This window comes from Pseudopipra pipra, chromosome W (genome assembly GCF_036250125.1).
Source record: "Pseudopipra pipra isolate bDixPip1 chromosome W, bDixPip1.hap1, whole genome shotgun sequence".
NCBI lineage: Eukaryota > Metazoa > Chordata > Aves > Passeriformes > Pipridae > Pseudopipra > Pseudopipra pipra.
The window spans coordinates 1,488,929-1,515,768 of record NC_087580.1 but is presented as its reverse complement, the minus strand read 5'-3'; the positions used below and the strand labels follow the sequence as shown (position 1 = coordinate 1,515,768).

The 26,840-nt window shown below is 53.9% G+C and overlaps 2 protein-coding genes across 2 annotated transcripts in view; one reads left to right on the top strand and one right to left on the bottom strand.

The window, feature by feature from the left end:
- The window catches only part of LOC135405758 (gastrula zinc finger protein XlCGF26.1-like), a 170,063-nt gene extending 144,513 nt beyond the window's left edge, over nucleotides 1-25,550 (bottom strand). The window contains 2 exon segments of the mRNA XM_064640337.1: nucleotides 24,419-24,516; nucleotides 24,668-25,550. Of these exon segments, the coding sequence (XP_064496407.1) occupies nucleotides 24,419-24,516; nucleotides 24,668-25,519 (950 nt within the window). The 5' untranslated portion in view covers nucleotides 25,520-25,550.
- On the top strand, nucleotides 13,366-15,811 carry LOC135405776 (class II histocompatibility antigen, B-L beta chain-like). Its single transcript, XM_064640368.1, has 4 exons — nucleotides 13,366-13,559; nucleotides 14,072-14,341; nucleotides 14,990-15,271; nucleotides 15,568-15,811. The coding sequence occupies exons 1-4, from the start codon at nucleotides 13,475-13,477 to the stop codon at nucleotides 15,795-15,797; spliced, it is 867 nt and encodes a 288-aa protein (XP_064496438.1). The 5' UTR covers nucleotides 13,366-13,474; the 3' UTR covers nucleotides 15,798-15,811.
- Nucleotides 25,551-26,840: the final 1,290 nt, after the last annotated feature.

Here is a 26,840-nt window from a genome sequence, read left to right as displayed (position 1 = left end):
TCTGCAACAGTTTCACAGTTTTCAATCTGGTCCTGTCCCTGTTTCTTTCAATGCCCAGGTTTTCTCCAAAACAGCCAACTGACACACATGCAATCACTATGCCCAGAACTGCCAGGAGAACTCCACCACTTCAGCGGCTCAAGTGGGCAGAAGCTGTCTTGGATGTGGCCTTGCCCGCTTTGAACCTCAAGATTCCACGTGAGGAGCCAGATGCTGAGCACTCCCCAAGAACCCCCTTTCCTAGACCAAATCTCCAACCGCAGCAGATGGCAGCACACACCTAAAGCGCCTTTGACCGGGACCTGACAGAACCCCCTTCTTGTTGTCCACGCTCTTGGCCAGCGATGTCACCATCCCATGCTTGTCTGACGTGAATCTCTGGGGCGTGGAAACCCTCCTCTTCTTCTCTGAAGGGCGGTAGTCTGTGTGCTGCACAATCTCTACTTAATATTTGTTTTCTTAGCTTTAATATAATTGCTTCAACACTGTTTCCAAATACTGCACTATGTTTCTAGCTATAATTATCTACAAGGTGGAATAAATAACTCTGCTTAAAGTATTTTAGTATTTACTATTTTATTATTTTAATAATATTTATTATACTATTACTATCTATTGCTGAAGATATATAACATGTAATAATGTATTATAAAATATTACTTCTATATTATATTTCTATATATATTTCTGTATTTCTATATATATTTCTATATATATATTCTATATTTCTATATATATTTCTATATTTCTATATTATATTTCTGTATATATTTCTATATTTCTATATCTATTTCTATATATATATTCTATATTTCTATATATATTTCTATATATTTATTCTATATTTCTATATATATTTCTATATTTCTAATAATATTTCTATATTATTGTAACTATCATCTACTTAGCTAAATCATTCACTCAGGTCTGAGAAGGCGTGTCGAAAACAAGGATGCCTTGGCTAATAAACGCAGTGCTAGTCTTCCGTTCTGCTTGAGCCAGGGCCATAATCCAACGCCATCATTGCCAGAGTGCCCTGAATGCTTGTCTGACGTGAATCTCTGGGGCGTGGAAACCCTCCTCTTCTTCTCTGAAGGGCGGTAGTCTGTGTGCTGCCCAAACTGGCTGTGGCAATCACAGCCCCGCCATGTTGATCTTCTCTGCTCTCTCTGCCTCTGTCGGGTTTGCTCCCGAGCAGCCCGGAGCATGAGAGCCTGCTTGGAGCTGGCTTTGGAGGGCCCTGGAACTGCAGTATTCACTAAGACTTGGTCACAACGTGCAGGACTTGTTCTCTCCCTCTTTCTCTTCTGCAGTGAGCGGTCATAGTCTGTGTACTGCACAAACCGGCTGCCAAGGTTGTAAGTTCCCCGCACAGATCTGCTTGGCTCCCTCTGCCTCAGCAAGGTTTGCTCCTGAGCAGCCCTGGGAGCGGGAGCCCACCGGCAGATCCTCTTGGAAGGCCTTGCAGCTGTGCTATCCCTAGGACCACGGTCACGACTTGGAGGACCAGTTCTTCTCTCTGAAGCGTCCTCATAGTCTGTGGTGTCCCCAGAGCAGCTGCGGAGATCCCTGCCCCACAGAGGGAATCTTCTCCGGGACCGCTCCCTGCCAGTGTCCTTCGTGCCCTGCCAAGAGAGCTGTGGAGAGTTCCTGCCCTTTTCTCCTGAAAGGATCAGAGCAGTGGGGAACCCCTACAAGTTCTGGGACAGGACAGTTTGGGGCCTCCAAAAGGCTCTTTTGGAGGGCTACTAAGACCAAAAGGCCAGAGGCGCACAAAAGGGATGGATCCAGGTGGGATGCTTTGAGAGGGAGCAGCGTTGTGGCTGTGAAGAAAGGTGTGGTGTGTGAGGGGCAAAAGAGAAATGCTGAGATCCCAGAAAGAAATCCACTCTTCCTCTGATGCCCTGACCCATGACCCCAAAGTTACCTTAGTCCTACCAGTCAGAGCCTGTGGTCCAACAGAGCCCGCCTGCTTGCTGCTGGCCACACACTGACTGAGGAAGGAAGGGGCATGTGATGGTGCCAGTGAGGAAGAAGCCCTTTCTCCAATTCTCAGATCAGAGCATCTGGAGAAAAACAAAAGAGGGATCTCAGTTTAGAGCTGTTGTTGCAACCTCCTCTGGGGTTCAGTCATTTTCTCAGAGAGGCTTCTATGACAGAGAGAAGACTTAACCAAGGACACTAATGGGAAACTCAGCTAGGGTCTTCCCACCAAGTTTGCCTCTGTCCCAACAAAAACCTCATCTCTATACCTCCCACAGCCTCCATTTCATAAATTCACAGACTTGTTTGGGTTGCAAGGGACCTTTAACTTTATCTTGTTCCACCCCGCTGTGGTGGGCAGGAACACCCTCCACTATTCCAAGGTTTCTCCAAGCCCTGTCCAACCTGGCCTTGAACACTTCCAGGGATGGGGCCCCCACAGATGCTGTGGCAACCTGTGCCAGTGTCTCAGCACCCTTACAGCAAAGAATTCCTTCCCAATATCTAATGTAAACCTGCCCTCTGTTAGCTGAAAACTGATAGCCTTCATCCTGTCACTACATTCCCTGACAAATGGTGCCTCCCCATCTTTCCTGGAGGTCCTCTTTAAGTCCTCTTATCTACAAGAGTCAACATCAGAGACCAGGCAAGTAGCAGATTCCATCCGGGCCGCAGCCTGAAGCCCAGTAAAGGACAGACACGGAGTAGTTCAGATTTGACAGCACTGAATGATGCAGGTAGTAATTTCATTTGATGAGAAAAACCCTCAGGAAGGTGAGAAGCACAACTGCAAATGAGGCAAAGGAAATGTATTCTGAACATATTTGAATCCTGGTTATTACCTGGCATAGAACAGCAGGTAGGCTTGCTGCCTGAGAACTGTGTCAATGGAACACAGCTGCACACATTCATCGTCCATCCGGTACCACAATCCATTGCTGGCCTGTAAAAAAAAGGCAAGGATCTCTCCATGGTTTCTCTCCAAAAACACAGGTAGGAAACTGCCAAACCGAGAGCATGTCAAAACAAATGCAGTCCAGCCACTAAGGAGGCCTTCTGCCCCAAAACTTTGGCTGTCAGTAACACTGACAGGAAAGTTTATCTTCCCCAGCACACATTTTTCCCCATTGGGAAGGAAGTTGCTCTTTTACCTTTGTGTAGCAGAAATAGTGTCCTCCATGACAGCTGACACCACTGTGCACCAGGACAGCATATAAGGAGTAGAGGAGTGCTTCTCCATCTGCCTGAGACATGTATGGGCGAAGATCCAAGTACTCCGGATACTCTACAACCTATGGAGAGACCAAGAGGGCTCAGAAATGACCCTGGTCTGTGACATGAAATAGCCTACCAAGTGCAGGGGCCAGTCCAGGGGTATCAATACATCTCTGGGGCTCATGAGCACTTGGTTTTCCATAAAGCAACATAACATCGTTTGGGTGGCAGGAAACCCTTCTCAGTCAAAGCAGCCCTATCAGAGCACAGTGCTTGCCTGTCTTCCCACAGGAACTTTCCACTCCCCAGAAGGGACCCCAAAAAACCCAACACAAGCAGCTTGTGACAAGCATACTGCTTTAGGAAATCTGCTTCTTGAAGAGAAAGCTGCACACCAATAGTGTACACACCTTGCTGATCTTGCCACCAGTGAAGCAGTCAAACCTCTTCAGGCACACAGTGAGAACCTTGGGTGCACAGTGGACAGTGAACCTCTTAGTGGCGGCAACATTCTTCTCACACCTTGAAACCAAGCACAGAGCACAGCGCTGAAATGCACCCTATCTTCCACCAAGGCAGTCAGACAACCTTTCTTGTCTCCTGCATCCTTATGCTATTTTAAGGCAATTCGGTGCCATATTTAAAACAAACAAACAAACAAACAAACAAACAAAGAAAAAACCCCAACCCCCCTCCCCCAAAAAACCAGACAAACAAAACTGTGTCTCATCAGTGTGCAGTAAACTTCCACGAGAAGATGACTTCTGCTCAATGACTTGTAGCCCCCTCGCACAGAGTCTAGTGTTAATATGTTGTTAGTAATCATCTTACTTGCTACATTTAAAGCAGTTTTCCCCATCCAGGTGCTCCGGTGTTACAAAGTCCTCCAGAGCTGCAGTGAGGGATGAGGCTGCCTGGAGAATTGAGAAATCGGTGCACTGAGCTACAGCAAATGCCCTGGCCCAAACATTTTCCAGGAGCTGACAAGAAAACCCCTGTAGCTGATGCTGAGGAGACCCGCCATGAATCTGCAAGCTGTATCCAGAAGGAGCCAGAAAGAGAGTGTGGTGCTGAACATTTCCCCTGTCCCAGAGGTTCTCAGGGGCAATCAAGAGCTCCCTCTCTGTATCACCTGCCATTGAGCTACTGATGTTATGTAGGGTCATCAGTAGTGAAAACAATCCAACCCATCAGCCTGGAAGCCAGACAGGTGTTGAAGGAGGGCAAAGGAAAGAAGGATGAGGCTATGTCAAGGGTGCAGAGCGCATAATGGCTGCTTGTCCAGCTTCAAGCCAGCACCTACAGAGAGACCAGTGCCATGGCCTCTGCAGGAGGACAACATCCGTTCCCCTTCCCATCCACGACCAAGACCTCTTGTGTTCACAGTATATGCTTTCAGGACAAATGTGTTGACTCTGAAAAGCCTTGCCATGTCTTGAAGCACAACTGCAAAACCTCTTACTTTGATATCCAAGGGGACATCCAGGAAGGCCTCATAGGAATCAGAAATGGCTTTGCAGCTGAAGCAGATGACTGGAAGGAAAAATCAAAATGCCGAGCAATGGTGAGCTGAACGATGGTACTGCTTTGTGCTCATTGTACCTGTCCTGCTAGTCCCAGGGCCAGCTGTTGGGCACAGGCAGACAGAAGGGCACAGGCAGTGCCAAGGAGAGCAGCTGTTGTAGAAACATACCTCTGGATCTCAGAAAGCCTCCAAATATTTGATGGACAATGGTAGTAGATTGAGATGATATGTCCAAGCTGGAAACAAGTCGTAAGACAGAGCATTACTTCCTCCAAGCCCCGGCTGTAGGTTTTCCTTGATGAGGCCACATCAAGGAGTCCAAAGGGCTCAGAACTTTGTAAAGGTAACTTGCTTGTGCTTACTCGTTGCTTGCACTCAGACAAGCTCTCTGCATGGCATTGACAGTACAGCATAAGAAGTCATGGGCATCTTCCTCCCTGCCAAGCTGAAAATGTTCTCCTATGACTAAGAAACAGGAAGTTAGTAGTTGTCTCCTACAGGAAGGGAAGAAAACCTGTCAAAGAACCTGAAATCACATACATCTGAAAGCCCTGAGAACAGCCCAAGGCAGGATGGCACTGACTGAACGCAGGACCTTGTTTACATGCGCTTCCATGATGCACATCATGCAGAAGCCTTGTTGGCGACCTGAGGAGGGAGGGAGAGAAGGTCCTCTGGTTAGCAAAATATCCCTAGTGGTGGAATACTCCTCTTCTTCCACTCCCACTCCAGTGCAATATGCCACTCCTCCCAGTGTTTCAACAAGCACGGGACGTTTTAGTGCATAGAAAATGTTCTTCAGAGGAATGCTAAACTGAGGTTTTAACTTGCAGGAATAGAGACCCAGAGCTAGAAAGATGTGCCTTCCTGAAGAATAAGACAGCTGGATAGGACAGGTGGCTCCTGAGTGTACAAAGAACACAAGTTCTGGGGCTGACAAAGGGCTGCTTTTCTCCTAAATCAAATTTCAGGTTCTGGGAATCCTTGGGATTTGATGAACAGATTCACAGGGAGATGTCCCTAAGAGTACTCACAGGCCTGGCTGTGCTCCCAGGAGAGCAGATAGTTGGCCAGCGGTGGGGTGTATGTCAGGCATTGCAGGACAGCATTAAGGAAGCATGTGTTGCCCACATTGAGAAGTCCTGCTCCAGCACTCTGTCTTTGCTGCCAGACCATGCAAATCTTCTCTGGGGGAAAGAGGATCCTTTGTGGCGGAGTCATTCCCTCGGCAATGACTGCAGGGAAATTCCATTTGGAAAGAGATGAAATGAGGCACAAAGGCATATTTAAACAGTGAGGTCTCTACAGGAGCACTCAGGACCATCTGCTTCAACTGCCAACCCAACAACATCAGGGGAAGCTTAAACAGTGCCATTTAAATTTACTGTTTTGGAAAAATCCATTCCCCTGTTTACGTTGCTGAGAGTCCAACAAACCCACAATCTGGTTTCTGGGCCGCAGGCTACCTTCCTTTCTCAGTAGAGTTCTAGACTGGGTTATCAGTGAAGCCATCCCTTTTCCTGATTGTCACTTGTTGAAAACAAGTAAATACTGAGCACGGAAGGTAACCCAAAGGATGGCAGACCTCTCTACGAGCAATGGCAGCTTTCCAAGTCTTGTACCTAGTGTCAGAGGAGCGACAAAAGGTGTTTTCCTGGGTCTAATTGTAAACACGGGGGTCAGTTTGACTGCTCTCAGGAAACATCCCAGAGATCACTCTAGGTTGTGAGCACATCATTCTGGGATTTGACCACCAGCCATGTCAGTTGCCTGTGGCAGTTCACAAAGTCCAAACCTGCTGGTGAAGCTATTACTCACAGGAGTCGTTCCCTGCTGTGGCCATTGCCTCTCTCAGGAAGAGAGTGCAATGCTTTAGATGACCAAGGATGTCTTTCTCTCCAGAAAGAGAACAGCACCAATCCCGTCACCTAGTTGCAAAGAAATTACTGTAGCTCACCGAAAGTATCAAAACTCTAAATAAACGCAGAACGGCATCCCCCACCAAGTCTTTCAGTGGTGCTCGTAACTGCTGCTGAGCTGCAGCTCACGCCCTTATGATCAGGCGCGGGGCACCAACTCACAGCGGGTTCAAAGACCCTTTTGAAATGCTCCAATGGACGTTACCTTCTCTGAAGAGGCCCTGCTGCTCTCCTGACACTGCTTCAGCAACAGAGCCCTCTGGCTTTCCCACCTCCTAGGAGTGACCGTCTTTCAGCCACTACTTTAACTGCTGCCTTTGCTGCTCTCCTTTTTCTGCCTCCCTCCCTCCCACAGCAATCAAGGTGGGCTGAACCCATCCCCTCAGACTACAGTCACCTCCCTGCTTACCTATCCTAGGCTATGGAAAAAAAACCAAGAATCAGCAAACTGGAATTCTAGCCTAGGTCATACCTGGCCAGCCTATAAAAGTTGTAACAGCTCAGCCTACAGCTAGGAAGGTATAAATCAGCCTATACTTTATCCCCTATACCCTGCTCTATGATCTGGGCCAAAAGTCAAAGCATTACCTTTGAAAGAGGAGGAAAGTTGAGGAGAAATGGTCAGTAAACAATAAACCATCCAAAAAAAGGCAGGCACACAAGTAGCAAAGGAAGGAGCTGAGTTATCCCGAAGGCCAACTCTGTCCAACTGATTTTCGTTGGCGCGCTCCTCAGGATACCGGATGGGTGCCACATCTCTGCCCCTTTGTGACATGGGGTCACATGGAACCCCATGGAACCCCATGGAACCACATGGTTCTTGGGCACAGGAACCCACATGGCACGTCCGCCAGGTGGAAGCCACTGGACCTCCCCCCGTGCTGGTGGCAAAGGGCTCGTCATCCTCTGACAGAGCTCCCACACCTTCCCTGAGCCACACGGCCTGAGGAGTAAAAGCCTGCTCAGGGCTGTAACTGAGCCAGGTCACAGCTTTTCTGGCCCCCAAGACGCTGAGGGTTTCACTGCCACTTCTATCAGGGAGACTCTTAGCAAAGCACCTGGACTCTTATGGGTTCATTTCCAATTAATTTCATCTGCCCCCAGGGTACAACCATGGGCTGACCCTGAACTGGGACTGCCAAAGGAACCCTTCAGAGGCTGCGCTGGGAGGACCTTGGCTGGCTGCTGGCCCCCGCCCAGCTGCTGTCTTGTCCTCAAGCTCTGAAAACGTTCCGGGATGGCTTTTTAGCAGCTTCACATTTACTCCTGCCGCTAGGGTTGGTTAGGTTTTGATCAGCCGCAGCTTTAGCCAGACTCCCACTCTGGATGGTGAGGGCACGCGCGTGTTAGGCGGAGCTATCCCCTGCACGTCTGGCGCCGAAATAAACAAATACCGGCTTAATAGCACCTGTGGCTGTTGAGTTTTACTACTGTTGCCTTTTCCTGGCATCAATGGATAGAGACAGTTCTGTCCCTGCTGCACTTGGCCTATGTTGTTTTGGGCTTGTTGGAAATCATAAAACTTTTCTAATTTTTTTAGTGTTCCTAATTAACTTTTTGATTAGTTGTTTTTAACACACATCATAGGCGGTGCGTTCAGCCTTAAATCAACTTTAGCCAGCATGGAGTAAAAATTGTCATAAGCTCCTTTGGGAGAACACAGCCTGGGAAAAGTACTAAAACTGTAAGTTTTGTTGAAGTTAACCCTGTTATGCTTCAGTGGAGAAAGCCTGTCAGAGAAAGATGTCCTGTTGAAGGAGGAGATCTGGAACACAAGATTTATGGACTACAAGGACCTTCTGCAGAAACCAGCAGCTAAAGAAGAAGACTAACAAAGGCTCAGCATTTGTGTCAGAAAATCCCTAGGGGAGGGAAAATATACAAAAAAGATTAAAGATATGAAGTTATTACAGTAGAAAGTGAGAAATTAATAACCGATACCACATAGAATACTAATTAATGAAAGGGAGTGAGTGATGTAATTTGGAAGCAATGAACATTAATTCCTTTGTTTGTCAAATCTGTATAAATAGGTGAAAAGCGATGTCTTGCTGTCAGTACGGAGGCAGGATTTTTGTCAGCCACATGCACACGCAGGGCTGCAAATAAAAGTAATCCCTTGCTTTCTAACACTAAAAAGCCAATTTGTTAGAGGGTCCTATTTATCCCGACAGTTTCAGAGGTGTTTAGCAACAGGCAGTCCTCTGGACACCTGGTGTAACCTCTGCTCAGCAGGCAGATAGTGTTTCTCATGCGCCAAGGATGCAGCTGGTTGTTATTTAACAACACTTGACCTGGCTGGTTTGGCCCCTGCCTGGAATGGGGCATCAAGTTTTACTCAGTTCTTCTCAGGACAGGTGGTTTCACTCCTGCCCAGCTCAGCACAGTTCATATGGCTCCTGCTCCACTCCGAGGTGTTTCTTCTTTTAGACTTGGGGCATCCAGCTCGGGCATGACTTTGCTTGGATGGCTTTTTTCATCACGTCTTGCAGCAGCTGGTTTTATCCCTGTCATCCTTGGGGAGGCTCCTTGTATCCCTTACCCAGACAAAGGATCTGCATTTACTCCTGCATTACACCTCTCAGGTGACCTTTTTATGCCCCTGCCCTAACCTGATGTCTAGGTCCTGTATTACCGTCCTCCCAGCAGCACTTCAGGAGCTCTCTGATGAAGACAATCAACAATGGCACTCGTGAACAGTGCCTCTGCTCCTGCCTCCTGCTCATATGGGGGCATTTTAGGACATAAACAGCTCTGCTCTGTTCTCTGAAGCGAACTGCCCTCCAAGCACACCTTGCACTGCCGTCCTGTCATGCAAGAAAAACAGCTTTTCGTCTTGCATGCAGCAAGCTCCAACAGAAACTCTGTGATATCCAGAACAAGTGGTGGATTGATCTAGCTGAAAAAATTCAATTATACGCAGATACGGGTGATCACAAAGGATTCTGTGAGGCTCTGAAAACAGCATATGGGCCTGCATACCAGGTCCAAAGCCTGGTACTCAGTGCTGATGGTCAAACACTTCTAACAGATAAAACCTCCATTCTGAATCAATGATCTGAACACTTTCAGACTTTTTTCAGTACCAACTGTGTAGTCCAAGACTCAGCAATTCAGTCCATCACACAGTAAGCGGTGAAATACAAATCGGATACTGCTCCCACTTTAGGAGAAACCCTCAAGGCCATACAGCAGGTGAAAATTGGCAAGGCAGCTGGGGTTGATGGAATTCCCACTGAAGTCTGGAAACATGGGGGCCTTGCACTCCATGCCAAATGTCACGAATTTGTGGTATGCCATTGGGAACTAGGCGAACTAGATTGCTCAAATTACCGTGGTATTATTCTGCTCTCCATTGCTGGCAAAATCCTGGTAAGAATACTCTTGAACAGACTAATACCCCCTATAGCAGAAGGAATTCTCCCTGAAAGCCAATGTGGTTTCAGAGCCAACAGGAGTACCACAGACATGGTGTTTGTTCTCAGACAACTGCAAGAGAAGTGCAGGGAACAGAACAAAGGTCTCTATGGAACCTTTGTTGACCTCACCAAGGCTTTTGATACTGTGAGCAGGAAAGGTCTGTGGCAGATTTTGGAACGTTTAGGTTGTTCCCCCAAGTTCCTTAAAATGATCATCTCACTCCACGAGGATCAGCACGGCCAAGTCAGATATGGCAATGCACTTTCTGAGCCCTTTCTAATTAAGAATGGTGTGAAACAAGGCTACGTTCTCGCACCAACCCTATTCACAGTCTTTTTCTGCAGGATGCTCCAAAGGGCCACGGCAGACCTCGAGGATCAGGACGGGATCTACATCCGATACCGTACTGATGGAAGCCCTTTCAACCTAAAGCGACTGAAGGCCCACACCAAGACCTTAAACCATCTTGTCCAGGAGCTGCTTTATGCTGATGACACCGCCCTCATCGCTCACACAGAAGCAGCTCTGCAGTGTTTAACATCCTGCTTTGCTGAGGCTGCTGAGCTCTTTGGGCTGGAAGTCAGCTTAAAGAAAACAGAAGTTCTCCATCAACCTGCACCTCAGGAAGTCCCCCATCATCCCCACATCACCATTGGCCAATCAGAGCTCAAATCAGTCCAGCAGTTTAATTACCTGGGCAGCCTCATCTCCTCGGATGGTGAGATTGATGGGGAGATAGACAACAGGTTAGCAAAGGCATTTAGTGCTTTTGGAAAACTCCATAAAAGAGTTTGGCGAAATAAACACTTGAAGAAAAGCACAAAGATCAGTGTTTACAGAGCCATTGTACTGTCTACTCTCTTATATGGATCCGAATCATGGGTCATCTACAGCCACCACCTGCGACTCCTGGAACGCTTCCATCAACGCTGCCTCCGTACAATCCTAAACATCCACTGGTCAGATGATGTGACCAATCCATCTGTTCTAGAAAGGCAGCAGTCACAAGTATTGAGGTCATGTTGCTGAGAACACAGCTGTGCTGGGCAGGGCACGCCTCCAGGATGAAGGACCAACCACCCCCTCCCTAAGATCGTGCTCTGTGGTGAACTTGCCACCGGCTGCTGCAAGAGAGGAGCCCCGAAGAGGAGATACAAGGACTGCCTGAAACAACATCTGAGCCTTGGCCACATTGATCTTCATCACTGGTCTACTCTGGCCTCCAGTCGGGAGGTCTGGAGACACCCCATCTCTAACGCTGCTGCTTCCTTTGAGAACGCAGCAGGATCACCATCGAGGAGAAAAGACAACGCAGAAAGAACCGTGTCCTGTCGATCCCATCCAAGGAGTCTTTCTGCTCTGCCTTTTGCAACTGGACGTGTCTATCTCGTATTGGCCTCTTTAGCCACCAGTGTGCTTGTAGCAAATGTGGGCAGAGCCCTTCCCAAATCTTTGTTCATGCAGCCCAGCCATGATTTTGGATATTAATTTGGGAGTCTGGACTCATTGGTTTATTTGGTTCTGGAACTGGTATTTGGTTTCTTTGGTTTTGGAAGCAGGTATTTGGTTTCTTTTGTATTATGGGTACTTCAAGTTGCAAAGAAAGAATCTTGAAGAAATCCTTTCTGGTATTTTGGATATTAACTTGTGATTTCTGGACTTATAAATTGATTTTGTTTGGAAACTGGTATTTGGTTTATTTTGTATTCTTGAACCATTGGAAACAAATTGGGACCCCTTTGGAGGGACAAAGCTGTTGGTGCTCCAGGGGTTCCAGGACCCTGAGGATTCCAGTGCCCACTGAAAGTGTTATTCAGGGAGATCCTCTCAGTCCCTGGATGCGGGGAGTTCCAAGCAAGATCCCTGGGATTTTATTAAGGCATTAAAAGATTTATAAAAGGTATATAAAGGTTCATAAAAGGTATATAAAGATATATAAAAGGTGTACCTACCCAACATAGAAATGGAGCTCTATAATACAATATGATTGACTTATAAAAAGCTGTGATAGAACTGTAAAAGAAGAGGTGTGATGCCTCAGAGCTTTTTGGTTTTTTAACTTTTGTAGATTTTGGAAGTAGTGGTGCAGTGATTGTAGATTTTAATGTAGCTGCATTCTATCCCCTACCCTGTAGCATAATGTTTGCACATCCCCAACCCTGTTACCCCATCCCATATCAATCCCTCTAAATCCCATTAGCGTGGTTAGCCTTCTTTTCAAGGTAGAATTGTAGAAAAGCCTGGACCAGAAGACATCCCACAGACACAGCCACCTTCAAGCCCAGAACTGTGGAGGAGCTCCAAGGACTGTGGGTGCTGCGAAGAAGATGAAGCTGAGGAAGAAGGGGTCCCAAAGACCCCAAAGCCAATTCCCAAAGGGGTGTGTCGGGGGCAGAACGGGGCAGAAGTGGGGGGTGGAGAGATCTGGGGTTGGATGGACCTTGTTCTGAAATCCCAGAGCCACTGCCTGGGGGGTGCCCGTCGTGTGTGTTCCCCTGGCCTGAGGCTCCACTGAAGGACCTGCTCTCTTTATCTCATCTCATCCACTCCCCTGGCCTGGAGTCTTTTCCTCTGTGCTCTCTTGAGGCAACGGGGACTGGACCTACCAGGTGCTGGGGATGCTGGAAATCCCCCCCGGTGCCGGGTGGAGCACGTCAGCCTGGAGCACCCCCTCAGCCGGGACTGGGGTACGGCCCGGCCCCCCCAGCACCGGGGGCACACTGGGAGGGGGGTGAGGGGCTCTGGGGGCCTTGGGGGGAATTGGGAGGGAGTTTGGGGGGTAAGGGAAAGGGTCTGGGGGGGAATGGAGAGGCTGAGAAGGAGGTTGGTGGGTGCTGGGAGGGCTCAGAGGGGCCTTGGTGAGTCCTGGGGGCAACTGGGAGGGAGTTTGTGGGAGTCTTTTGGGGATGGGAGTGGCTTTGTGGGGAAATGGAAAGGCTGAGAAGGGATTTGGAGGGTCCTTAGAGGGATGAGGGGGCCCAGCCTGGACCCGCCAATCCATCCCCGTGCTGATTTTGGGGGGGTCGTGTGTCCCCCTTTACCTGCTTTTGTTCTGACGCCAGCTGACTGCTCCCGGTGTTCCCAGTAAAGCTTCCCAATTCTCTGCACTCCCTGGATGCCCATTTTTGGGTTCATCTGAGCTCCCCCCTCCCCCGCAGCCCACGGACCCCCCCGAACCCCCCAGCCCCGGGGCTGCCGCGGGGGCCCCCAACGGCCCTCAGCCAATCCCAAAGCGCCCACGCCGCCCGCGCCCAATCCCAGCGCGCCGCGCTGATGACTCATCAGTCGCCGGCAAGACGCCTCGAAAAAAGGGCCCCAACTGCGCCCTCAGCCAAGCCCAGCGCGCCCCAAACCCCCCAAAACGGCGCCGCCCGGCTGGTTTGGGGCTGTCAGCAGCTGTCCGGCGCTGGGCATGGAGCGTGTGCGGGGAGCTGGGGCCGTGCTGGCGGTGCTGGTGGTGCTGGGAGCCCCCCCGGCTGCGGGCGAGGAGCTGTCGGGTGAGCGGGGGGGGGCGGGTAGGGGGCAGAGGTGGGAAAGGGGGGAAAGAGGGGAGAAAAGAGGGTGAGGGAGCCCCAAAAGTGAGTGTGAGGGGGGTTGGAAGGCTCGGACTGAGTGGGAGGCGAGTGGGAGCCCCACAGTGAGGGCGGAGGGGTCTGGAGATTGGGGGGACGTTTGGAAAGGGGTGGGAGAAGGGGGCAAGGGGGTGTGGGATAACAGGCAGAGGGGTGCCATGGGGGTCCCTGGGTGTCTCTTGAGCCCTGGAGCGGTTCCCTGGGGCTCTGGGGGGGTCGGATCGGCAGTGGGGGGGTCCCCAACCCCCCTGTCCATCACCGGGGGCTGATGGGGGGTTCCCCCCTTTGCTAAGAGCCGGTGCTGGGGCGTCCGTGGGGCAGAGAGGGATGGGAAAGGGGGGTCCGGGGTGACCCCCTGAGCTCCCAGCCTGCTGTGGGTGTCTGGGGGATGATGGGGGGGGACGGGGCACCCCCTGACCCGTGTCCTGCACACACAGGGGTGTTCCAGTTTATGGGAAAGTCCGAGTGTCACTTCATCAACGGCACCGAGCGGGTGAGGCTCGTGGCGAGGTACATCTACAACCGGGAGCAGTTTGTGCACTTTGACAGTGACGTGGGGGTCTATGTGGGGGATACCCCATTTGGGGAGAGCTGGGCCAGATACTTCAACAGCATCCCGGGAAAGCTGGAGTACCGTCGGTCTGCGGTGGACAGGCTCTGCCGGCACAACTACGACGGGTTCACTCCGTTCCTGGTGAACCGCAGAGGTGAGCGTGGGGCAGAGCGGGTCCCCTCGGCCCCTGCCCCGGGAATGACCCCGGAGCCCCTCAAACCCTCCCTGGGAATCACCCCAGACCCCTCAGCCCTGCCTGTGCCCCTCCGCATGGCCTTTTGCCCCCTCCCAGTGCGCCCCAGTCCATTCCCAGTCCATCCCAATCTCTCCCAGTGCCCTCCCGCGTCTCCACCCCGCTGGGGCCACCGAGCTCACGCCCCTCAGCCAATCCCAGCGCGTCTCTCTGATGACGCTCCAGTTGCCAGGCAGACCCAAAACAAACAGTTCCCTCACAACGACTCAGCTCCCAGTCCTGATCGCTTCCTTGCCAGTCCAGACCACTCATTCCCAGTCCAGACCAGTTACTCCCAGTCCCTCTCACTTCACTCCCAGACCCTCTCACTCCACTCCCAGACCCTCTCAGTCCATTCCCAGTCGTTCTCACTTCACTCCCACATCTCCCAACTCTCTCCCCAGTGCCCCCCCAGCCCATGCCCTTCTACCCCAGTCTATTCCCAGTCCCTCCCAATGCCACCCCAGTCCTTCCCAGTGCGATCCCAATCCCTCCCAATGTCCTACAAGCCCTCTCCCCTCCCTCCCACTGCCCCCCAGCTCAGCCCAGTGTCTCCCCCCTCCCTCCCAGTGCCCCCCAGCGTGTCCATCTCGCTGGTGCCATCGAGCTCCCAGCCCGGCCCCGGCCGCCTGCTCTGCTCCGGGATGGATTTCTACCCTGCACCGGTGCAGGTGAGGTGGTTCCAGGATGGGCAGGAGCTGCTGGAGCACGTGGTGGCCACCGACGTGGTCCCCAATGGGGACTGGACCTACCAGGTGCTGGTGATGCTGGAAATCCCCCCCCGGCGCGGGGTCACCTACAGCTGCCAGGTGGAGCACGTCAGCCTGGAGCACCCCCTGAGCCGGCACTGGGGTACGGCCCGGCCCCCCCAGCACCGGGGGCACACTGGCAGGGGGGCCGGGGGGAAAAGGGGGAAAATGGGGGAACTGGGAGGGAGTTTGGGGGGTCGTGGGTCTGATGAGGGGGGTGGGAGGGTCCTAAATGGGCTGGGATGGGTTTGGTGGGTTCCCACTGGGGCTGGGAAGGGACTGGCAGGAGGTTGGAGGGACCCCCGGGTGGGCTGGGGGAGAGCGGGCCGGGCTCTGTGGGGTGCCGGGTGGTGCGTGGGAGGAGGTTTTGGGGGTGCTGACCCCCCCGGCTCCCCCCAGAGATGCCACCGGACACCGTCCGCAGCAAGATCCTGGTGGGGGTCGGGGGCTTCGTCTTGGGCTTGGTCTTCCTGGCGCTGGGGCTCGGCTTCTACCTGCGGGAGAAGGTAAAGGGGGGTCCCCAAATGGGGGTCGTGGCCCCCCCCTTGCTCTCCCACAGCCTCTGGGCTCCCCCTGCCCCCCCATCCCCTTTGCTCTCACCCCCTTTTCTCTCCCCACAGAGCTCCTGAGCCGCCGGCGGCCGCAGCCCCTTCCTGTGGCCTCGAGCCCAGCCGGGACCCCCCAGTCCATCCACACGATGAGTTTGGGGGGTCGTGTGTCCTCCCCAGCCCTGCTTTTATTCTGGCCCCAGCTGGCTGCTCCCAGTGTTCCCAGGAAAGCTTCCCAGTTCTCCCCAGTTCCTGTTATTGGGGGGCAGTGAGGGCAGGGGGGAGGGGATCCCTGGCAGAGCTTTACTTCTAAAAAGCCAAGCAGGAATTTTTCTTTCCCCTGCCCCACTGGAAAAGAAAGATGTTCAATGGGGGAGGGGGCTTTGCCTTGGGTGACTCACACCCACAAAAGAACTGGCCCAGCCCACATTGCAGGTTGGGAGCCCTCAGAAGGCTCTGGGGGGGTGGAGTTTTTTGCTTTCTCCTGGGCAAAGGGCAAGGCCCTTCACTTTGGCCTTAACTCAGGCAAGGGGTGTGTTGGAGAGGCTCCGAGGTCCTTTTGTTCTTGCCCAGCTCATCTGGCTCTTTGCTCGTTCCCGTTTGCCTTCGTTTCCTGCTACACAGATATCCTTTAATAAAGAGATGTTATTTTTCCTTTCTCCATGCTTCCTCGATTGGAGCCTCTTAATTTCAGATTTACAATTGCTTACAGGGAGGAGTTTGGTTTTCCTCATAACTCATCCCCCTTAGCAAAACACTTCAGTCTCATCCAACTGAGACAGAGGTGCTGCCCCATGCTCCTGCCCTTGCCATTGCACATCCCCACATCCTAGAGCCCCAGCAAGAGCCCTGAGGAATGAGGCAGGCACAGGATCTCCCTTCCCAGGGGCTGGGGGTCAGGCCTTGGCCCTTTGCAAGAACAAAACAAAGCCAGATTTATTCAGCATCACAGACCCTGGGACTTTGCTTGTCCCCACCTGTCATCACTGCCTCCAGTTTTTGGCTCTAACTGGAAGCAGGGGACAATTTCTGAGTGCTGGCCCTCAGTGGGACCCATTAACGCCAGGAGATACTGTGGACTTGGATCTGACTTGGAATTCTTCAGAGGTTTCTTTAACTTGCTCTCTGTCTGATGTTCAGGGACTCATCCCCAACCCCCAAGGGTCATTCAGTGCCTGGGGCTGTGTCTGTGCTGCTGAGCTGGGCCGGGCTCCTGGCACACAGGGAGCTCCTGGCAAGCGGGCAGCGCTGCAGAGAGACAGCTCTGCCCAGGAGCAGCTCCTCTGCACAGCCCAGCAGGGCTGAGGGCACAGCCAGGGCAGCTCAGGGACACCAGCAGGGCACACACAGAGCTTCAAGGGACTCAGGGTTGGGAGGGTGACTGAGAGCTCCCTGCAGGAGGAATCTTGGCAGGGCTGCACACGGGCAGTCTGTGGCTGCAGGGCAGTGCAGGGGCAGCTCCTGGAGGCATCTCCTAAAGCTGACCCAACCCCAGCTGATGGGATGGGTGAGGAGGGGGCTGTTGGGGGGCACTTTGGCAGAGCTGTGAAGCCGGGGGTGCAGCCAGGGGTGCCCAGGGCTGTGGGGCAGAGGAATTGATTTTGCAAGTGGAGTCTTCACAAAAACCCACCTTTTTTTTCAGGCATCTTTGAAGTGGATCCGGGAACCTGTGTGCTTACCAGCAGGTCACTTGTGGGCAGAGCAGTTCTCCTGACTCTGCACTGGGGCACAGGGAGCCCTTTGGGACCTCAGAGCTGTCCAGGGTTCAGGCTCAGAGCAATGGGGAGGGTGAGAATTCCTGCCCGGTCAAGGGAAGTGCTCTCACTGAGCAGCACAGAGCTGAGTTGAACAAAGTTCCCCCAAAGAAATCCAAAGAATTTGGAGTAGATTGTAAAGCAGCAGAGGATTGACTCAAGGCAGCCCTGCCCTGACTGTGTTGCCTCTCCTATCCCCTCCCCGCCCAGGGACCAGGCCCGGCCCGGCTGCCCCGAGGCTGCCGCTGCTGCAGCTGAGGGCGGCGGCAGGCGGAGGCCTGGGCTGGAGGCGGCTGCCTCGGCACAGTGCTGGGGAGCCCGGCGCCGGCCCACCAGCGGCCTCTCCTCCTGCCCCGGCCCTCAGCTGGACTGGGCACCCGGGGGGCTCCTCAAACACCCCAGGCCAGGGCGGGGCCCAAGGGCTCACAGTGTGCCCTCAGTTCCAGGAGGCCCCGCAGGGTCCCAGTGGCCCCTGGGAACCCGCAGGCCCCACATCACACAGCCCTGGCACTTGCCATGGAAACGCCCCTGCCCACAACCGGCTGCAAGCGGCCCAAGCAGCCCCTTCCAGCACAGACGCTCAGGGCGGGGCCCTTTCGGCTGCTCTGGGGCACCTTTTGCCCGCCGGGAGCGTGTGGGGATCCCCCCCCACAGCCCGGACAGCGGCACAGCGGCACCTCCTTGCTGCTGACACCCCCCAGCAGGGGGGAAGCTTTGCTTCAGGTCCTGCCACATCTCGGGCTCCTCCAGGGCTGCCAGGGCTCCTGTGGCACGCAGCTGTCCCCAGCTGGCCACTCCGGGGGCCAGTGCTCTGTGGGCAGTGCCGGCAAAGGGCCCTTGGGGTCCTGGGGGGTGCCCACTTGGCCAGGAGTCAGCAGTGCCCTGGCAGCCAGGAGGGACAACCCTGTCCGGGGGGCATCAGGCCCAGCATGGCCGGGCCAGGCAGGGGATTGTCCCGCTCTGCTCTGCCCTGGGGCGGCCTTGTTACAATCTGCTTAAAATGTGCAGAAAGAACTTCAGATTCCAATATTCCCTTGAGCAAAATTAAAACTCATACAAGTTATCTGTTGATACCCAAACTGATTTTATTAATTGCTAAAGGATGCAAAGAGAAAGAGGCAAAAATAAGAAAAGGTTAGAAAATGCTGAGATTTATTCTAGAAGCAGAGAAAAGATACCACCAAAAACTACCTTTCCTTCCAGCTGGTCTGTGGGGGTGGGGGAAGAAGCAGTTTTTCTGCCTTTTTTTATTTCTGTCTCTGCTGCCTTTGATGTTCTCTCTTTAGCTGCAGGGGGTGTTTACAGCTTTAGCTCTCTGGAATGCAGCCAGGATGTGGTTTCACTGCTCAAGCAGGGCTGGATCTCAGGCCCTGCAGAGTCTCATTCAGCCACTCCTTCGGGCCCTCAGAAATACAGTCAGGGTGGAGAAATAAGATTTGACTCCCATCTATGGCACAGAGGTTCTCAGTCCTCTCCAGCAGGGCAGGGTTCCAGTCTCCGGTGGCAGGCAGGCAGCACACGGACCTCTATATCCACGGCTCCCAGTATATCCCAGTTGTGCCAGCATGGTCCCAACTGCCCTCAGAATGCTCCCAGTCACTCCCAGTATGACGCCAGTCACCCTCACTGTGGGCCCGGGTACCTGAGCTGGGGCCAAGCTGCTCCCAGTGTGATACCAGTGTGATCCCAGTGTGATCCCACTTGTCCCCAGCATGGTCCCACTTGATCCCAGTTCCTCCCAGTGTGATTCCAGCTGCTCCCAGTTGCCCCTAGCAGAGACCCAGTCACGCCCAGTATGATTCCATTGTGATCCCGGTATGATCCCAGTACAATCAGTTACCCCAGCATGGTCCCAGTTGCTCCCAGTTGCCTCCAGCACAGATCCAGTCAATCCAAGTATGATCCCAGTCTTCCCCCAGTATGGTCCCAGCCAATCCCAGTTGCCCACTTGCACATCCAGTCACTCCCAGCTGCTCCCAGTTACCCCTTACATGGTCTAAGTCACTCCCAGTGTGGTCCCAGTCACCCCCAGGATGGTTGCAGACACTCCCAGTAGATCCCAGTTGCCCTCAGCATGCTCACAGTCATACCCAGTTACTACCACTTGCCCCAGGATGCTTCCAGTTCCCATCAGTACAATCCCACTCCCAGTCTAAGCCGGTTGCATTCAGCATGCACCCTGTCACTCCCAGTTACTCCCACTTGAATCCAGCACGATCCCAGGTGCTCCCAGTTCTCCCCTATGTAGTTCCAGTCACTCCCATTCACTCCTACTATGGTTCCACTCACTCCCAGACACTCCCAGTATATCCCAGCTGCCTCCAACATGCTCCCAGTTGCTCCCAGTATGATCCCAGTTGCCCCAGTTCTGGTCCCGCTGGCTCCAGTCCAGGTCTCGGTGTATCCCGGTGTCCCCCCTGTGCCCCCACCCCGCTCTCACCCCCTTTTCTCGCCCCACAGAGCTCCTGAGCCGCTGGCGGCCGCAGCCCCTCCCCGTGACCTCAGGCCCAGATGAGACCCCCAAACCCTGCCCTGATTTTGGGGGGATTTGGGAGGGCACCGATCCTTCAACACGGCACCCAGCACACCCCAAAAGGTGCTGGGACACCCCTAAAAGGCCCACAGTTCCTCAAGGACCCCCCAAACCAACCAAAGCCCACCCAGGACCCCACCTAACCCCATTGTTGGGGGGACTTTATGGGCTCTGGTGCTACTGGGAGCCCCCCCGGCTTCGGGAGAGGAGCTCTGGGGTGAGTGGGGGTGGGAAGAGGGGGGTGGGTGGGAAAAGGGGTGTGGAAAGGAGAGAAAAGGGGTGGTGGGACCCCCACACTGAATGGGACAGGAGTGGGACACCCCAAAAGTGGAAGGGGGACTGAGGATTGGGGGATGATGGGAAAGGGTGGGAGAGGTCAGAAGAGTGGGGAAAAGGGGAGGGTGGGACCCCCAAACTGAGCATGAGGGGGGTGGGGATGGGGGGAATGATGTGTAAGGGGTGAGAGAGGGGGGAAAAGTGGGGGTTGGGACCCAAAACTGGGAGGGGCTAGGGGTTGAGGGGACCATAGAAAAGTGGGAGGAACAGGGAGAGGGGTGGAAAAGGGGGGGTGGTCCTGAGGGATGGACGGTCCCATGGGGGTCTTTGGGCACTGGGGGTTGGGAAAGGGGGGTGGTCCCCCTGAGCTCCCAACTTCCTCTGGGGTGCTGGGGGCTGCTGGATCCAATCTCAGCCTTGCATTGTGCCAACAGCTGAAATTTAGAGCAATTCTAGAGGGGTGACTGAACCACGTTTGTGACCCAGGGTTTAATGATGGCAAATCAGATCTATTGATAGAAAATGAATTATTTATTTTTGCAAATGATGACACAAAAGGTTTTAGTCAGAATTATTTAATGAACAGTAGAAACACTAAAACTCCCAGTAGTACAGGATAAGATAGGACAGGGCACTACACTAAAGCAATTGTTGAAGCAATTCTACTAAAGCTGGCAAACAAGCAATAATTCTTAATTAGAGATGGATGGAACTCCCCCAGACCAGCGCTCGTGGGGAGATCTCTGCTCTCAACCTCCAGCAGTGACCTTGGGGGGTCCCCAGCCAAGGCAGGAATCTCCACACACCCCCCAAGAAGGGTTCTGTTGGAAGAACCTGCCCCTGGGAAAGGGGACTGGTCCTTTCTGGTAGAAACCCATGGACTGACAGTCCTTGGACTCCAGGGGTTCCCTCACCAGCAGGGGCTTCATTTGGGGTGAAACCAGTCTGGGGTCCAACATCTCCTGCCTTGTCCTGGCCCCCTCTCAGCTCAGCACTGACCCCTTTGCAAATGGGGCATTGTCTTGGGGCCATTGCAGGGGGGATGTCCTGCCCCAGTGTCCCAGTGTTCCTTTAATTGACAGAGGCCCTGCAGTGTCCCAGTGGCCCCTTGATTCCATGACCTTCTGAAACACCTCAGGCTTCCTTTGGTTCCATGAGGCCCCCCTGTCACAAAGGCCCCTGGATTCCATGAATTCCGCAGTGTCACAAGGTTCCTTTTTTTCCATAGGGCCCTGCAGTGTCCCAATTGTGCCTTGATTCCAGGAGTATCCAAATTCTCCCAGGGTTCCTTTGGTTTCAGGAGGTCCCGCAGTGTCCCAGCAGCCCCTTCATTCCAGGCAGGCCCAGGGAGACGAAGGCAAAGACGGAGCCCCGACCCCCGTCAGCATCTTGGGGGGCGGGGGGGCAGGACCCGGGAAACGGCGGCGGCTGCTGGGAAGGGACTGGGATGGACTGGGATGGACTGGGATGGACTGAGATGGACTGGAACGGACTGGGATGGACTGGGATGGACTGGGACAGACTGGGACGGACCAGGACACCAGGATACACCAGGACCAGGACTGGGACCCAGCAGGACCCCCCGGGAGCAGGATCTGAGCGCACTGGGTCCCTCCAGGACCAGAACTGGGGCAACAGGGATCATACTGGGAGCAACTGGGACCACACTGAGGGCTACTGGGAGCAACTGGAGGCCACATAGGATATAGTGGGAGTGCCTTGGAGTCACTGGGATCATACTGGTGGAAACTGGAATGTTACTGGGGCATCTGGGAGTGACTGGGAATGACTACGAGCATGCTGAGGGCTCTACTGGAATATACTGGGAGCGTCTGCAACCATGGTGGGGGTGACTGGGACCATACTGGGAGTGACTGGGACTACATGAAGGGGAATTAGGACCAGGCTGGGGGCAACTGAAAGGAACTGTGAGTGACTGGATTTACAATAGAAGCAACTGGGATTGACTGGGACTGTTAGGAGGGAAGACTGGTATCGTACTTGGAGTGACTGGATCTGTGCTAGGGGCAACTGGGAGCAACTGGGACCATAATGGGATCACAGTGGGAGCAGCTTGGCCCATGCTGGGAGCAACTGAGACCACACGGAGGGTGACTGGGGTCATACTGGGATCATAGCAGGAGTGAGTGGGATCATTCAGGAGGTGATTGGGATCATCCTGGGAGCAACTGGGAGTGCACTGGGGATGACTGGAAGTGGCTGTGAGCAACTGGGATCATGCTGGAAGCTTCTGGGGGCAACTGGGAATGAGTGGGACCACATGGAGGAAACTGGGAGCAACTGGGAGAGACCAGGAGTGACTGGGATCATCCTGGGACTGAGTGGGCGCTGAATCCGAAAAATCGGTCCGAGAAACTGCTCAGAGACTTTTTTATCTTTAAGCAGCAAGGTATTTGTTTATTCAACGTTGGGAGCAAGCCAGTTCACGCTGGACAAACTTGCTCCAAGGCTTCACACAAAATCAGCATTTTTATACAATCTTCAGCTGTGATTAAATGCATATTCAAGTGATTCCAACATCTATCTCTGCATATTAAGAATAGGTGGAGTATAGGTGGAGCTCAGGCGGGGCTTGGGGCGGTGCTTCTCTTGGCCCTCAATCCTGAGGGGACTTCCACTCTTCCTCCATGGCTCTGGGGGCTTCAACTCATCTTCCTCAGCTTGACCTTCCTTCTCTTCCATTGTTCTTGACCCGCTCCCTGAAGCTTGGAAAAAGCCCTGGCTCCCGGCCTATTCCTCCTCTTCCAATGTCTCCCTGATCCTGCTGTCTCTCTAATTTATCCCCTCTAGGCCTAGGACATGTTCCTGGACTATTCTCTGAAGCTTTGCTCCAGTCAGTAGAACAGAAGGAGCACAGATGGTCTTGGCTGTTGGGAGCTTGTTAGCAGGCCCAAATTTCTTAGTGAACTCTTTTGGGCCTGGCCTCCTGTTTCACCAGGGACACAGCCGGGCCCGGGTGTTCCCATTCCCATTCCACGGGTTTGCATTCCTGTTCCAGGTGTTCCCATCCCATTCTAGTTGTTCCCATCCCATTCCAGGTGTCCCCATTCCCATTCCAGGAGTTCCCATTCCCATTCCAGGTGTTCCCATTCCCATTCCATGTGAACCAATTTCCATTCCAGGTGTTCCATCCAATTCTAGGTGTCTCCATACCTATTGTCCCTCCTCCCATTCCTGGTGTTCCCATCCCACTTCTGAATTCCCCATTCCCAGTTCTTGGTGTTCCCATTCCCATTCCAGGTGTCTCCATTCCCCTTCCTATTGTCCCCATTCCCATTCCAGGTGTTCCCATCCCACCTCCGTTTTCCCTATTCCCATTCCAGGTGCCCCCATTCCAATCCCAGATGTTCCCATTCCCATTCCTGGTGTCCCCAGCCTGCTCCCAATGTTCCCATTCCCAATGTTCCCATTCCCAGCCCAGGTGACCCCATTCCCATTCCTGATGTCCCCATTCCCATTCCAGGTGTCTCCATTCCAATTCCAGGTGCTCTCATTCCAGGTGTCTCCATTTCAATTCCTGGTGTCCCCATTCCAATTTCAGGTGTCTCCATTCCCATTCCAGGTGTTCCCATTCCAGGTGTCTCCATTTCATATCCAGGTGTTCCCATTTCCATTCCAGGTGTCCCCATTTCCATTCCTGGTGTCCCCATTTCCATTCCAGGTGACTCCATTCCCATTCCAGGTGTCTCCATTTCAATTCCAGGTGTTCCCATTTCCATTCCAGGTGTTCCCTCACCATTCCACGTGTCCCCATTCCCATTCCTGCTGCCCCCATTCCCATTCCTAGTGTCCCCAGTCTGCTTCCAATGTCCCCATTCCCATTCCAGGTCTTCCCATTTCCATTCCTGGTGTTCCCATCCCATTGCTATTGTCCCCATCCCATTCTTTATGTCCCCATTCCCATTCCAGGCATTCTCATTCCCATTCCAGGTGTTCCATCCCATTCCAGGTGTCACCGCTGACATTTCCCCTGCTGGTTTACCATTAAACCAGCACACCAGGTCTGTGCCCAACGGGGGTCCCTGTGGATCATCCAACGCGGGTCCTCCGATGGCTGATGGAGTTGGAGCAGCGGCCGAAGCTCTTCCCGCAGTCGGGGCACTCGGGGCTTCTCTTACCGGTGGGTCCGTTGGTGGGAGGTCAAGGAAGAGCTCTGCGTGAAGCTCTTCCCACACTCCCCACAGTGGAAGGGCCTCTCCCTGATATGGAGGCGACGGTGGGTGTAGAGGGTGGAGCTGTCCCACATTCCAAGGACTTGTAGGGCCATTCCCTGGGGTGGATGCAACGGTGTTTGCAAAGGCTGGAGCTGTCCCTGAAGCTCTTCCCACACTCCGCACACGTGTAGGGCCTTTCCCACTGTGGATCATCTGGTGTCGGAGCAGGTTGGAGCTCTGATTGAAGCTCTTCCCACACTCCTCACACGTGTAGGGCCTTTCCCCACTGTGGATCATCTGGTGTCGGAGCAGGGTGGAGCTCTGATTGAAGTTCTTCCCACACTCCCCACACGTGTAGGGCTTTTCCCCACTGTGGATGCGTCGGTGATTGTGGAGGGTGCGCCTGTTCCTGAAGCTCTTCCTACACTCCTCACACATGTGGGGCCTTTCCCCACTGTGGATCATCTGGTGTCGGAGCAGGTGGGAGCTCTGAGTGAAGCTCTTTCCACACTCCCCACATTTGTAGGGCCGTTCCCCAGTGTGGATGTGCTGGTGCCTTAGGAGGTCGGATCTCTTGCTGAAGCTTTTCCCACATTCCAAACACCTGAAGGGCTTTTCCCTGCTGGGAGGCTGCTCAGGGACCACCAGCTCGCAGCTCCGCCTCAAGCTCCGGCCGCCTTCCCGGCACACGCTGGCTCTTTCCTCCTCACAGCCCCCTGGGCTGGCTTTGGAGCCCCTCCTGCGGGGCCATCTCCGGCCCTTTTCCTCCCCGCTGCCTTCCTGCGCCGGGGAGCCCTTCAAAACGGCCTCTCCCACCAGGCTCTGCCGCCGGGATTTGTCCTCTGCGCTCTCCGGCCTCACCTCGGGGCCTGGGGCAGGAAGCAACAAGGACACGCTGGGGATTTGCCTCCAGCCCACAGGGAAGCCCAAGGACATCCCCCCAACTCCGGCCCCGGCAGGACGGCCACAAAATACAAAAGACTGACCCAAAGGGGCACTGACTTCCTCCTCACCTGCCTGGGGGGCCCGCGGCATCTTCCTCTTCCTCGCAGCCTCCTCCTCCATCCGCCCAACCTTTGGGAAGCAGAAATCCTGATGGGGGGGAAACGAGGGGTGAGTGCGTTGCCTTTGGGGTTCCTCCTGCCCAAGTCCAGCTCTAGGAGTCACCGCGTAACTTGTGCCCATAAAAACCCCCAAAACACCAACATTAAGCCCAAAATCCCCTCCCAGAATTCCCCCTCTCTGCTCTCTGGGGTTAGGGGGGTCCCCCCTGTCTGGCCTGATGGCACTTCTGCCTGCATTGGGGGTCCCCCTTCTCCCGGCTGACGAGGTCCCGCGGCTCCGGGGGGTTCCCACTCGCCGGGGTCCCCTTGAGTGTTGCCAGGGGGGTCCCAGGGCTCACTTCTCCCCACTCTGCCTCCCGGGGCCGGCCGGCCCTCCTCTCTCGCCTCCCACCCTCGCAAACCTCTTGGTGCTCTCGGCTCCCACCCCGCCTCAAGGCCCCCCCTCCTCTCCACACTCCAAGACCTTCCCCATCTCCGGGACCCCCGCTTAAGGGACCCGGCACTCCCTCTCTGCTCCCCCCCCCCTCCAGCATTCCGGGGGTCCCCCAGCTCCGGGATCGCCCCTCTCCGCTCTCCCCACTCCGCGGCTACCGGGGTTCCACCCCGGCTCTCACAAGGAGCCCCCAAACCGCTCTCGCCCCTCCCGCCATTGCCGAGCGACCGCCAGGACCTTTTGGCTGCTCTTCTTTGTGCTCCCGCTCGGCTCCTCCCTCGGCTGGGCCGCCGCTTTTGGCGGGTTTCCTCCTCCGGGATCCGCCCCCTGCAGCCCTTCCCCTCCTGGCCCAGCCCCCTTGGGCCCCCCTCTGGCCCCCCTTGGGCCCCCCTTGCCCAATAACTCTGATTATACAGACAAGCAATTGGTTTTAATCCACAAAACCCAAATGTAGAACCCACCACCCTGGGCCATGAACAAAGTGCTGTTCCTTGGGCCCCCCCCGAGGCCAAAGTAAAGGGAGAGGGAAAAACCTGCTGGTGGGAGAGCTGTTGAAGTCTGGTCAAAAGTGGTGATTGCAGTCCGGTTGAGGGTGCTGGTCTCAGGCTGGTTGAGAGTAGTGAGCTGCAGTCCTCCTCTGGATCCCACGAGTGGTAAAAAGGTTCTGAAACTCCAGGTTTATATATTCTCCAGTTCAGGCAAGAATGCCCAGTCCTCCCCTCAGAGCGGGGAATTCCATAAAAGGATATGAGGATGCTCAGATCATAAAAGGATATGAGGATGCTCAGTCCATAAAAGGCTATGAGGGTGCTCAGGACATCCCCCCCACCTCGCAGGCCTCTCCTGACAACAGTTCCTGGGAAAATGGCATGGAAGGCCATAGAATCCA

What these genes read in the sequence shown, in the direction of transcription:
- LOC135405776 (XM_064640368.1), top strand. Translation starts at nt 13,475, where the DNA reads ATGGAGCGTGTGCGGGGAGCTGGGGCCGTGCTGGCGGTGCTGGTGGTG. An exon ending in TGCGGGCGAGGAGCTGTCGG is followed by an intron (nt 13,560 to 14,071) that starts GTGAGCGGGGGG and finishes CTGCACACACAG; the next exon opens with GGGTGTTCCAGTTTATGGGA. An exon ending in GTTCCTGGTGAACCGCAGAG is followed by an intron (nt 14,342 to 14,989) that starts GTGAGCGTGGGG and finishes CCTCCCTCCCAG; the next exon opens with TGCCCCCCAGCGTGTCCATC.